The sequence below is a fragment of the Phocoena sinus genome, chromosome 21 (assembly GCF_008692025.1).
Source record: "Phocoena sinus isolate mPhoSin1 chromosome 21, mPhoSin1.pri, whole genome shotgun sequence".
NCBI classification, from domain to species: Eukaryota; Metazoa; Chordata; class Mammalia; order Artiodactyla; family Phocoenidae; genus Phocoena; species Phocoena sinus.
In genome coordinates this window covers 301,000-313,438 of record NC_045783.1, presented here as the reverse complement: position 1 = coordinate 313,438, position 12,439 = coordinate 301,000, and the positions used below count along the sequence as shown (strand labels likewise).

The following is a 12,439-nucleotide window of genomic DNA, read 5'->3' as shown; positions in this document are numbered from 1 at the left end:
CATATCCATCAATTTAGGGTGCTAGACAAACAACTTCATGTTTTTCTATTTCCGTCTCGATTTTAGTTGAAACTCCCATCCCTGGAAACCTCGCTCGGGTGATTTGGGTCTCTCCGTCTCCCAGCCCACGCTGTCGCCATGCTGTGAGTACAGCAGGGAGTCCCAGGGCTTGAGCGTTCATGCTGTTTCCTCATTATCAGTCGCAGTGTGGGTGCCGCGACAGCTGCGTTCCTGTCTGCGCAGGCCGCTTGGGTCCAGTTTCTCTGCTACTCTTGAAGCCGTAGAGGTCGCTCTGCTTCCTGTGAATCACGCTAAGATGCGGAAATCCCAGGGAGGGTCTCCACAACTTCATCACCTCAACCCTCCACCCACTAGTTTTCTCTTGGGCACCCTGTGACCTCTGCCGGTCTCTGTCTGAGGTCTGAGGACACGTGTCTTCCATTCTCAGGGCTGCTGATCCGCTCCCTGGCCTCCGCTTCTTTCTCCAGGCACAGCGAATCCTCTGCTCTCAGCGCCTTCTCCCCCATTTCCCTCTTCCTCACGCGTGATGGGAAAACTGTCTGATCTAAGGGGAATCTTTACCTCCTAAATTTGATTTCTTTCCAACATTCTGGTTATATCCAGATGCTCTCTACTTCACCCCACCCAGAGGTTCTTCATGGTACCGAAGACCAAGGCAAGGGCGTCTGTCTTTGGCCACGGGCCTGCATACTGGTCGCTGTTCACATGCTGCTTGCTTCGGGGTGCTTGGCTTCATCGGGTCGCTCGCTCTGCCCTTTCCGTACCCTCCGTCGAGGTATAGGGAGAGCCTCAGGCTTCCCTGGGGACCCTCAGCCCCCGCCTCCCTCCCAGCCCTCCCCCGGGCGGGCTTGTCCCACTGGGCCCTGTGGAGCCCTCTGCTCTCATCAGCTCCCCGAGGGTTCTCTTCCTGCCCCCCACCTGGAGAGAAACCGTTATTTTACGTCACACTACGTTTCTCCCAAACATTCTGGTTATACCCCAGTCCACCCCATTTCACCCAGTAGACTGGGCTTTGGGAAACCGGCAGGACACTCAGGCTGTTTCTACTTCTTGTCCTGTCTCGTCTCTCCGGGGGGCAGTGCAACAAGGCAGCTGCTGGAATTGAGAAAGGGGAGGAAGTGCGAAGACAGAAAATGGGGGAGATTTAAGGAGGAAAAATGCACATTTAAAATAGCATTAAAAAAACTTAACCCACCGCCCAAGTAAACGGATGGACAAGATAGAAACTGACTGTAATAAACGCTTTGAAGGAAATAAGCGTGACGATATGATGGAAAGTAAAGAGGAAAGTAAATGATGGAAAGTAAAGATGGAAAGTAAAGATCCTTCAGTAGGATCTCTGTCTGGTTCCGTTATCTTTCGTGCCTCACCTTTTCCTTCTCCAAGAGGGGTGGATATGTATCCTTCAGAATGCGTTTTGTTACTCCTTTCCACGTGCAGGGAGGAAGTAGTCTGTTACTGTGGGCCGCTGGGACCCTTGCTCACTCACTCTTCATGTATAACCCTGAAGAAAGTGAGAGCCTTGAGCAGGGGGTCAGCTGCAACTCTCAGGCCACATCCAACCTGTCTCCTGTTTTTGTAGTGATCGTGAGCTAAGAATGATTTTTCCATCTTTAAGTGATTGAAAAAGAGTCAAAAGCAGAATATTTTATGACATGAAATGAACAATCCAATGTCCATAAATAAATGTTATTTGAATACAGCCATAATCAAGTATGTATCATCTGTGGCTGCAGTCACTATAGAAGCAGAGTTGCGATGGTATGGCCAGAAAAGCTTAAAATCGTGACTGTTAGGTCCTTTACAGAAGAAGCTTGCCTGCCCCTGATCTGGACGATCGGGGCCCTCCCTGGCACCACACACTCCATCTTCTCCAGCGTACGTGCCCTCCCATGTGTGGGATCGCCAATGTCAAATTTGTAAACCAGGGAATTCCTTTTGTAGTCATTGGTTGTGAGCGTGTTATATTCTGATTTGGGATTGAAAGTCTTCAAACGATACTTTTGGGTCTTTTGGAATATAGATTCCAGTGAGTGAATTTGGGAAGAAAAATAGCTAATGCTTATTCAGCACTTTCCTGGTGCCAGATGTAAGCACATCACGAAGGTTACTTCATTTAATCCTCATAAAATGCCTATGTAGTAGGTACTATTAGTATTCCCATTTAATGGATGATAAAACCAAGACACAGAAAATTTGAGCCACTTAGAAACTTCATGCAGATAGTTATAGGTGAAGTCTGGATTTGAACCCAGACAGTCCGGATCCAGAGCCCACATTCTTAATAATTATGCTGAATATAAATACGGTAGTAGGTGCTAAAAATACTGCTTCCAACGTACCATTTAATTCAGGTTATAAACTTTAAAATTTGCTTTATAAAGTTGTTCCATGGGGGGAAATGGATTCACAATACAGTCGCTAGTATAATTTACAGAAGTAGTTACTTATCATTTGCATCTGTTCTAATTTTGTGGTTGACAAAGCATTTTTAGATGCATTAACTGGTTTACAACCCTGTGAGGTAAGTAAATCATTTTACAGATGAAAATAGGATCATAAAAGTAGGAAATGTTAGACCAGGAACTTAAACCTCAATCTTCTGATTTCTAACCTAGAATTTTTTCCACTATACCTGTCAGGCAAATTTTCATGACTTTTACCATATCTGTACACCAGCTACACTATTATTCACTTAATAATTTTCTGGAAATGGACTCTTTGTAACTTAAATACCTGGTTAGCCTTTCATAAACAATAATATTTGTAAAATTATGACTTTGATTTTTTCATTTCTGAAGCACGGTGCTTACTGTATTCCAAGTACACTACAGTAAATATTAACTCATATAAGCCTCATAACAACCCCGACAGGAAGATACTATTACTATCTGTATTTTCCAGATTAAGAAACCAAAACACAGAGAGGGGTTAGCTGTCTTGCCCAAAGACACATACCTAGTAGTAAAGCAGGATTTGAACCTCAGCAATCTAGCTTCCAAGTTCTGTCCTTTTAACCCCTTAACTTGTTTGATATACTCAATGTATTTTCTAATACCCATTAAAATAGGTACATTGTATTACAATTTAAAATAGTCAGCTGTGTCCCATCTAAAATCATCTTGCATAAAGACTGTATTGTACCGTGGTGGAATATTCCAGCGTATTTCCTATAGCCTCCTGCATAGAAAAGAGAGAGTAGTCTGTTGACTTAATTGGATGTGTTATTAGGGAAAATGATAGTAAATATTGGGACACAAACTAAATACACAATCAGATACTAGCGTAATATGAAATGTAATCCATGAAAAACATGGTGCTTTTTTCTAAATTTGGGGACATTTATTGTTAATAGAAATCTTAAAACGAGTCATCTTTCCTAAAGAATTCCCTATACAGCACTCCTGTTGTGTGATCGTTGAAATTTCTGCTTAAACATTTTCAAGGTAAGAGAGCAGACCGCTTCTTAGAGGCAGTTTACCCCACTCTCGTTTGGCTCAAGTCGTTAGGGAATCTTTCTGTAGTTGATCTAACAACTTGCTTCACTAACCTCTTCATTTATTTAGGCTGGTTTTAGAAAGTGTTCTGTGAGTCCTTTCTTTCTCTATCCCTCCCTCCAGCAGGTTTACTTTCCTGGCTATGTTTGACATAAGCGAAAGATAAGATTAGTTTGCCCCCCTGGAGAACTGACCCACTGCCTGTGGCCAGGCTTGACGGTACCCGTTATTGGGGAGGGGAAGGATAAGAAAGTTCTCACACATGTCCAGAAAAGAAATCAGTCTGTACCACGTGATTGGGTGTGCTTGTGTTTGTAGGAGTACATATTCTCAAATAGAGCAAATCCACGTGTAGCTATAAAGTAATATAATTACTTTTCTTAAGTGAAATGTGAAGATATTCTGAAGGCAGTTCATAAAGGGAACTTCCAAAATGGTTTTGTGCAGGAAATGGTACGATTAGAACAACTCTGCGGTCTCTCAGTAATCATTTGTGTGCGTAAATCCTCCTGTATTCATTACAAACCAGTCTCTTTCATCCCAGAGTCATTTTTCTGAGTTGGGTTTTCTGGTTAAAATATTTTCTTAATTTCTCATTTTTTGAATTATATGCAGTAAATGATTTTAAAGCCAGAGAGAGAGAGAAAGAGAGGAGAGCTCATGCCTCGCCGTCTCTGTCTCTCACATTTTAATCTATTTGTATCTTATTATGATTTTTTTCCCATCCCGCAGGCATTTCCTATTCAAAACAGGAACAGGGACAACGCCACTGTTCAGTACTGCAACCCCAGGATACACAATGGCATCTGGCTCTGTTTACTCGCCGCCTACTCGGCCACTACCTAGAAACACCCTATCAAGAAGTGCTTTTAAATTCAAGAAGTCTTCAAAGTACTGTAGCTGGAAATGCACCGCCCTGTGTGCTGTAGGGGTCTCAGTGCTCCTGGCAATACTTCTGTCGTATTTTATAGGTAAGAACACATTTCTAGAACTCTATTTATTTGGACAAGGTGTGTATTTGGAGGTTGTATGTCATGGGGGAGGGGCTGGTACTGATACATGGTAAATCGCAGAGTGTTTTAAGTAATTTCCATCATACGTAGATAGATGGAAAAGCTGCCTTTGCATGAGGCACGAGGTCTGTCTTGGACACACAGTAGAGTGTCTCTGTGTGTCGGATTTGTCCCTCGTGAGATATGGGCAGCTCTGTGGCATTTCATGTCCAGGAGATAATTGATGCGCTTGTAGGCGGAATGAACTCTGTGCAGGAATCTCCTTCAGGGCAGTCGATCGGAAGCTCTCTGCTCCTTGCGATGTTACTGTCTTTCAGCCAGCTCAGCTGTCTAAATGTAAAACCCATCGCTCAGGGCCATCCTCTTGCACTCAGGAAACACTCTCCAGAGAACCGACCATCCATAAAACAATGGCTGGATCACACGCGCGCTCCTCTATGTGGATTTGCCAGCTTTTCCGATGTGGTATCGATCATGTTTTTTGTCACCCAAATGATGGGAGCTGCTAATAGAAGTTGTAAATATGCCTTTCCTCTAACCGTTTCAGAGCATAGATGAGCGTTCACACTATTGGAAAGTTGGTTATTCAAGTGTCAGAAATGACCACATCTGACCTTGATCTGCTTCTAAGTGTAGGGAAAGGCCCACCGCATCGAAATGCAAATGGTGTCCACTGAGATAAATCACAGGCTGTGTGTTTTGCCAACAAGAACAACAGGCAGTGATGCATCCTCAAGTTTACAAAGCGATGTGTGATGCCCCATGAAATTCTATAGCTGAATAAGAGAATCACATGGCTGTCTGTAGAATAGTGTGACGCTTCCGTGGTGAACCAGTTTCTATCATTAACTGCAGTACTCCTTAGTTATGAATGATGTCCTTTGGAAAGTGAAATAACCATTTTGAGTCACGTCATTTAAGAGGAAAATAGAATTTTAGAGCATGAAGGGAGGAACTTTAGAGATAATTGAGTCAGGGCTGCCAACTCGGTGGCATGTGGAGTACTGTGACTTCTGATTCTTTGACCGTGGCCGACATCGCTAATGAATCCGGGCACCCTTTCCCACTAAGCCTGCACACAGCCTCGCTACCGTCATCACAGGGCTTCGTCCAGCCACTGTCCATCAGAGATGAACGCGAGATGAAACTTTCTGTCTTTTTTCAATCTAAGTTAACTCCCTCCTTGTAAAAGTGGTCAAACCAGGTACCAAAGGGGTTGCCACTTGGCCGAGATCACACACTAATGATGTACTGCTGTACCGTTCCATAACACTCGAGGGACACGAGGAAGGTCACAACAAAAATCTGTGTTCACAGACACATTTCTAGTATTCAGCTAAAAAATATCCAGCCATTAAGAGCATCTCTTCCGGTTCCTGTACACGTTACTTGTACTTGTCAGCAGCGTGCTGAAGAATTTTAAATGGTGTCTGAAACGCACCGGTCACAAATGGGATGTAATAAATTAAGCATATGTATTTGTATGGGATTTTTTTTTTTTTTTTTTTTTTACTATAGTACATGCTAAACGGACAGGTAAGTACTGTGCACGGTCAGAGTTCAGTGTCTGTGCTGCGGATGTGTGGCCAGACATCCTTTCTGACCTTAAGTACCTGTGTCCTACCAGTTGTTAAATATTTTGAATCTCAACTCTGATACCATTTAATTTTATTTACATTGCGTGACTAGGAAGAAAAATAGCATTTTAATGTGAGATCACGTCACTATTGTTTGTGAGCCTTGTCCTCTTTTTAAGGATCCGTCAGTGAATATATCCGTCAGGGACTCAAATGTTCCCCTTTTTTTCATATTTCCTGTTTTTACTGTTTAGTGGTTAGCACCCTACTTTACGCCTACCAGTACCACTATCATAAATGTCTCCCTTTGATTTTATCTTTCCCCACATGGAAACGTACAAATTATATAATTAATATACTCACGTACTCTTGTTAGTTTAACAGATATTTGTTGAACTTCTGTTAAGATTTAGTTACTGTCCTAGAAATTAAGGTGATACAATCCAAGTGTTATTTGCCAAAAAATTACTTTTATCATCAGAGAATTATCTCATCGTTTTATTGCTTTAATTAAACACACATATACTTAGAATTTTCACTGGTCTTCCTGTACTTCAATAACTAACACTCTAACATAATGGTTTTTTGTTTGTTGTTGTTTAGATCAGGTAAAGCATTTCATTTCTGCATCAGTTAGCATGATAAATCATTTTGAGAGTGAAGATACTGCCTTTACCCTTGAAAAAAAAGGACACTTCTGTCCCCGGGAAGGCTGTCCTTTTCTATTGAGTGTGTGTGTAAAGCAGAGAGGGAGATCTGTCCAGCCAGATCAGCCTGATAAGCCCCACAATCAATGGGAGACCAATGTCATCATCACATTGACCTCACAACCTTCAGCAAAAGGGCAGCCGTCCTTAAATTTTCTTCTTTCCATTCCCTTAGAGGTCCCCTTCCCTCATATTGACTGTCAATATAAAGTCAAAGCCTTAAGAAATAAATAAAATAAAAGGCCTGAGAAATTATTTCTCGCCTAGAATTTTCTTTCTCACCTTCCAATAAGGTCATGAGAAGTTATGAGATACCGTAGCGTTTACAAGTCTCTTCTCTAAGATAAAATTATCTCAGGATAGTCAGAAAGCGAGGAAGGGAGGGGGACAGACTTTGCTGTTTGGTTGTTTTTCCTATCCCTATAAAAAATTTCAGAGACTAAAGAAAGGCCAAGAAAGAAAGTTAAAATTAATTCCCATAGGTAAGTGTTATATCTTTGCATAGGTAACCACTGCTAACCTTTCGGTGTCTGCCCTTCCAGATATTTCGCGATGCACATATACATCTAGAGTCCCATATTTTTAATTCATTTTGTACCAGACTTTCTCATTTATCATTCATTAAACAACATTTAGCAGCTTTTTTTTTTTTTTTGCGGTACACGGGCCTCTCACTGTCGTGGCCTCTCCCGTTGCGGAGCACAGGCTCCAGACGCGCAGGCTCAGCGGCCATGGCTCACGGGCCCAGCCTATCCGCGGCATGTGGGATCCTCCCGGACCGGGGCACGAACCCGCGTCCCCTGCATCGGCAGGCGGACTCCCAACCACTGCGCCACCAGGGAAGCCCTAGCAGCTATTTTTAATTAACCGGTTTCCAAAAAATGCAGTGACTATTTTCTTATGCGCGTGTGTGTGTGTTTATATGTGCAGCTGGGTTCCGTCAATCAAATTTTTGGTCGGAATAAATTATTTGAAAGAAATTTTCTGTGCCAAAGGACCACGGCCAAATTACCCTCAGTTTACACAACTACCAGTGCCCCTTAATATCAGTATTTGTAATCCTTGGCAATGTCTTAAATTAAAACATTTTATTGTTTTCATTTATTATTAGTAGTGCTGAATATCTTTTCAAATACTTATTGACCATTTGTATTTTTTTATGTATGTGTAGGAATAGTGTAGTTTCCCCCATTTTTCTATTGGGGCTTTTGTTCTTTTGGGGGGGCAGTTACACGTTTATTAAGGATATGAATCATTTGTCATATGTTATATACTCTTCCGATTTATTATGAACTTTGTTTTTGGTTGTCTTGCCGTATACCATATAGAATTTTTTAAGTAATCAAAGTTATCGATTTTTTTCTTTGTAATTGCTTTTTTAAAATATTTATTTACTTATTTGATTGCGCTGGGTCTTAGGTTGTGGCCTGCGAAGTCTTAGCTGCAGCATGCATGTGGGATCTAGTTCCCTGACCAGGGGTCGAACCCAGGCCCCCTGCATTGAGAGCACGGAGTCTTAACCACTGTGCCGCCAGGGAAGTCCCTTTCCTTTGTAATTTCTAATGTTCGTGTTATGACTATAAAATTCTTATTTACTCCAAGTATTATTTTTTAAGTCACTTAAATTTTCTTCTGGTACTTTTATGGTTTTTCAGTAACCATTTTTAGGTCAACATTTTTCTGGGCACTCCACTAGGTGTTAGAGGTTCAAATTAGCCCTTCATTCTAGAAGCTCTCAGTCAAGCGATAAAGACATGTACGCAAACACACTTTTAATAGGACCTGCTTTCATAGCAGCTTGATCCGAATGAGCAAATAAAGAAAAGAAAAGGAAAGAAGGACACACCTACTCCTGGCTGAAGATGTTGGAGTAAGACTTGATCTAGCAGGTGATATTTGAAAGATGCAGAGGAGTTCAGTTCACTAGGTTTGACATCAGAATGATTGGTGGGAGGTGACCTTGAGAAGAGGTCATCCAAGGCGTGGAAAGGAAGAAGCGTGAAATATCCACAGTGGTGTGCGTGGAGGCTCCCGGTGTGCCAGCACTGTGTATGGATCACCTCCTTTCATTTTCACAGCAACCCCATGAGTTATCGTCTCCACTTAACAAATGGGAATCTACCGCCTAGAGGGGCACTTCACCTAAAGTCACATAGCCAGTAAGCAATGGAAGCTGGACTGGAAACTACCAACCACCCCAGGACACTGTACTGCCTCCCATGGGGTTTTTGAAGAACTGAAAATAGGGAAGAAATGAAAGCATAGCGATGATCACATTTATGTTTTTCAAAGATTGCTCTAGTGGCATCCCTGAATGTGTAATTCGAAGACGTAAAGTCCAGACTCGTGCTTTTCAGACTTGAATGTGCCTAGGAATCATCGGGGGATCTTGTAAACGCGTGTTCTGATTCAGCAGATCCAGCGTGAGAACTGAGAGCCTGTATTTCAAACAGGCTCCCAGGTGATGCTGCCGTGGTCCGTGACCAGCACTGTCAGATGTGACGCTTAATGACGGAAATGTTGCTACACGGTCCAGTTCAGCAGCCACTGGAAACATGTAGCTATGGAGCCCTTGAAATGTGGCTGATGCAACTAAGGACCTGGAGTTTAAATTTTATTATTGTTAATTAATTTGAACTCACAGCTACATGTGACTGATGGCTACCACTTGGACGGTACAAGTATGGACAACCTCTTACAAAACTAGTCTAAATGAGAGATCATGAAGCCATGTTGGGATAGGGAAGTGGGCGGAATTGAGAAACTATAACTGACTTATAATAGAATAGATGTGCCATGATTTATCATATACCAATCTTGAAAATCAAATGTTCAGGCCCGTACATATGGCAGACCTCTTTTCAGCAGAGTCACATGTGATTTTCTTGAGATCACTGAGCTCCCAATTAAAATCATTCCCTGCTGCATTAATGTTTAAGTTGATGTGCCTTTGGACAACGAAAATTCTCCTGATTCCCAAACACAAAGGTTGAGTTCAGTGATACAGACCTATCCAAAAAATACCTGTCCCACTTTTTCTGGGCCCTAATTTACTCATTCTTCTTTGTTTCTAAAATCAGAAAAGTATAAAGATGGGCAGTAGCCAACAGTTGTTAGCCAAAGAATGGGTAGAAAAGAAAGTCTGTTGGTTACTACTGCTTCTGCTTCTGCACAGTTAGAGAATGAGAAGGTGTCTTGATTGTTGCTCTTTACTCACAGAAGGCTCTTTCCCCTGTGGGGGAGACACCCTGAAATTTTGATGTTCTTCACATTGAAATATGCCCAGAAATCTTATCATGAAGTGTAAACGTTACTGAAGCGTTATTAAATACAGATCAAAATGTGCTGGAATTACTATGTTAACACCAATTAAAACTGCAACAAAGTCAAGTCAAACTTCAAATAACACCGTTATGGACATTTAATCTCATTAACATGACCATATACTGCTAGCAGAGTCTGAAAATCCACAGAATTTCCCCTTAGAGTAGTACCAAAAATATTTGCACATGTAATTTAAATCTAAGGATAACTAGAGAAAACAAAAATCGTACCAAAATAATTAGGCTAGCATGTTCTCTCAGCTTGGGACCCTTTTGGCCAGGTTTATTCCGACCAATAATCCCTACGGCAAGGTTTTTGTTTATCACAGCTTATTGAGATACAATTCGCACACCATGTAGTTCGTCCATTTAAAGTATACACTTCAGTGGTGTTTCCCATATTCATACAGCTTTGCAACTATCACCACAATCAGTTTTCGAGCACTTCCATCACCCACAAAAAACCCTATATCCCTAAACACACACTTCACATTGCCCTCCAAAACTCCAATAGTTTTTTTTTTCCCACAGAAATTGAACTTGTAAGGGAGTGGTTTGTGGACTCATTTCCCAATGACAAGAAATAACTCAGCATTGTTTTTCTCGTGAACTTCTGACATAGGCTGCTAACCAAAGAACTAGTCACATTTTCAGTACTCCTTTTCAGAAATACATATGTAGTTATTTATTTACTTTGAACAGCTGCTACCAACTGATTCCTAAAATAGATGTTGTCATATGTCTGCTAAAAAGGCTATTTAACAACATAAGCATTCCCTAGATCAAGCAAAACATAACCTGTCGAATCCAGGTTCATGGCAGTGATGATTCCTTAGCAGTTATCTGTTCTACTTCTTTGTCTATTTGGATTTTATGAACATTTTTGTCTCTCCATGTACCTTGAAATGGATTGTGGTACTAGCTATATATATATGCAACTCAGAGTCAGGAGGAAAAATAAGCCAGCCCTTTATGCTTCGAGAAAAGTTAACCATTTAAATGTAGATGGCAAAATAAAATGTGTTGTGACATTCTTTTTTCTTTTTGGACATGTCTTTATAATAAAAGTGCTGCTTTATTAGGTTTTAGAACACAGCCAAACAGTAAATTACATACCATTTTTCACTACAGCTTCTTCCCTTAACTCCTAGCTGCATTACTTTTAGAAAATGCATTTTGTCTGAGATAGAATGGTAGCATTTTAATACTAATGTGGTGTCATCCCAATGTAGAAAAATATATATATCATCTGGATTTTAGAGAATTGAAGATCATAAACTAAAAATTTTTAATCAATATATCAATATTTTATTTTATCCTTGGATACATGAAATTAAGAACATTTTAAAACCTGATTCAATGGTGAATGATGGCTCAGAATGAAACAGTTTACCTCTAGGAGAGGAGGAATATAATAAAAACATACTCCTGCAGTCTTCTGAGTCTGTAAATTCAAAAAGGCAAAACTGTACTACAAAGCCAGTGTAGACAGTTGTGGTTGTTTCTTTATTAAGGACAGCACTTTGTATAGGTGAAATTGTGCTTTCACATATGTACACTGTTCTAACACCCACAGAAATTTTGGCCATCTTGTCACGTTTGCACTCTATCCTGACTTTCAATATGAACTCTATTAATTTGTAGAAAATATTAGTTTTCTGTGTCTAGCACATCATATAGAAAGCTAGAAAAAATTGAGAGATCACTTAAAGGTCAGTTCATTCTCCAGCCAGCTCTGTATAATCATATCAGTGACTTCTGAATTGAACCTAAAGTGGGAAAAATCAATATATTGTACACCCAGGGTTTTTTGACGTTATGAATTTTTTCTTGCTATTTATTAGCACAACTTAAAGATGTTTAGTTTTAAGTTGATCTTAATATTTATTTATTACTATAGAGAAAAAGGAGCTCACTACCAAAATCAGGAAATTATACAAATGTAGAACGTACGCTCTTCCTCTCCTCCCTAAAAATAATTTATTTACTCTTAGCTTGCTATGAGTTCAGCTAAAGTAAATAATATATGGGAAATACTAGAAACAGACTGTATTTTCCATTCAAATATAAAAACCTCCCTGACTTGAAAAACGTCCAAGGGCGGCAACAATAAGCAGTAGCTTTAAAGTCAGCTGAACTCCAGTTTGTGCCGTGCATAAATATCTTGTCTGTGAAATATGGGGCTGTCTTCTCTGTTGTGGGATAGCATTTTGGCAGAATGTAGCAACATCTCCTGACTAATGACAAGTGGACAGCATAATGCAGTATTTACCATTTCAGTGCTGTGTTGCGTAAGTATTT

The 12,439-nt window shown here is 40.7% G+C and overlaps 1 protein-coding gene across 5 annotated transcripts in view; it reads left to right on the top strand.

Annotated features, from left to right (window-relative positions):
• The window catches only part of TENM3 (teneurin transmembrane protein 3), a 454,793-nt gene that overhangs the window by 284,637 nt on the left and 157,717 nt on the right, over nt 1-12,439 (top strand). For all 5 annotated transcript variants that reach the window (XM_032618480.1, XM_032618479.1, XM_032618478.1 and 2 more), the window contains one exon: nt 4,251-4,489. In XM_032618480.1, coding sequence (XP_032474371.1) covers nt 4,251-4,489 — 239 coding nt within the window. The remainder of the gene's footprint in view (nt 1-4,250; nt 4,490-12,439) is intronic.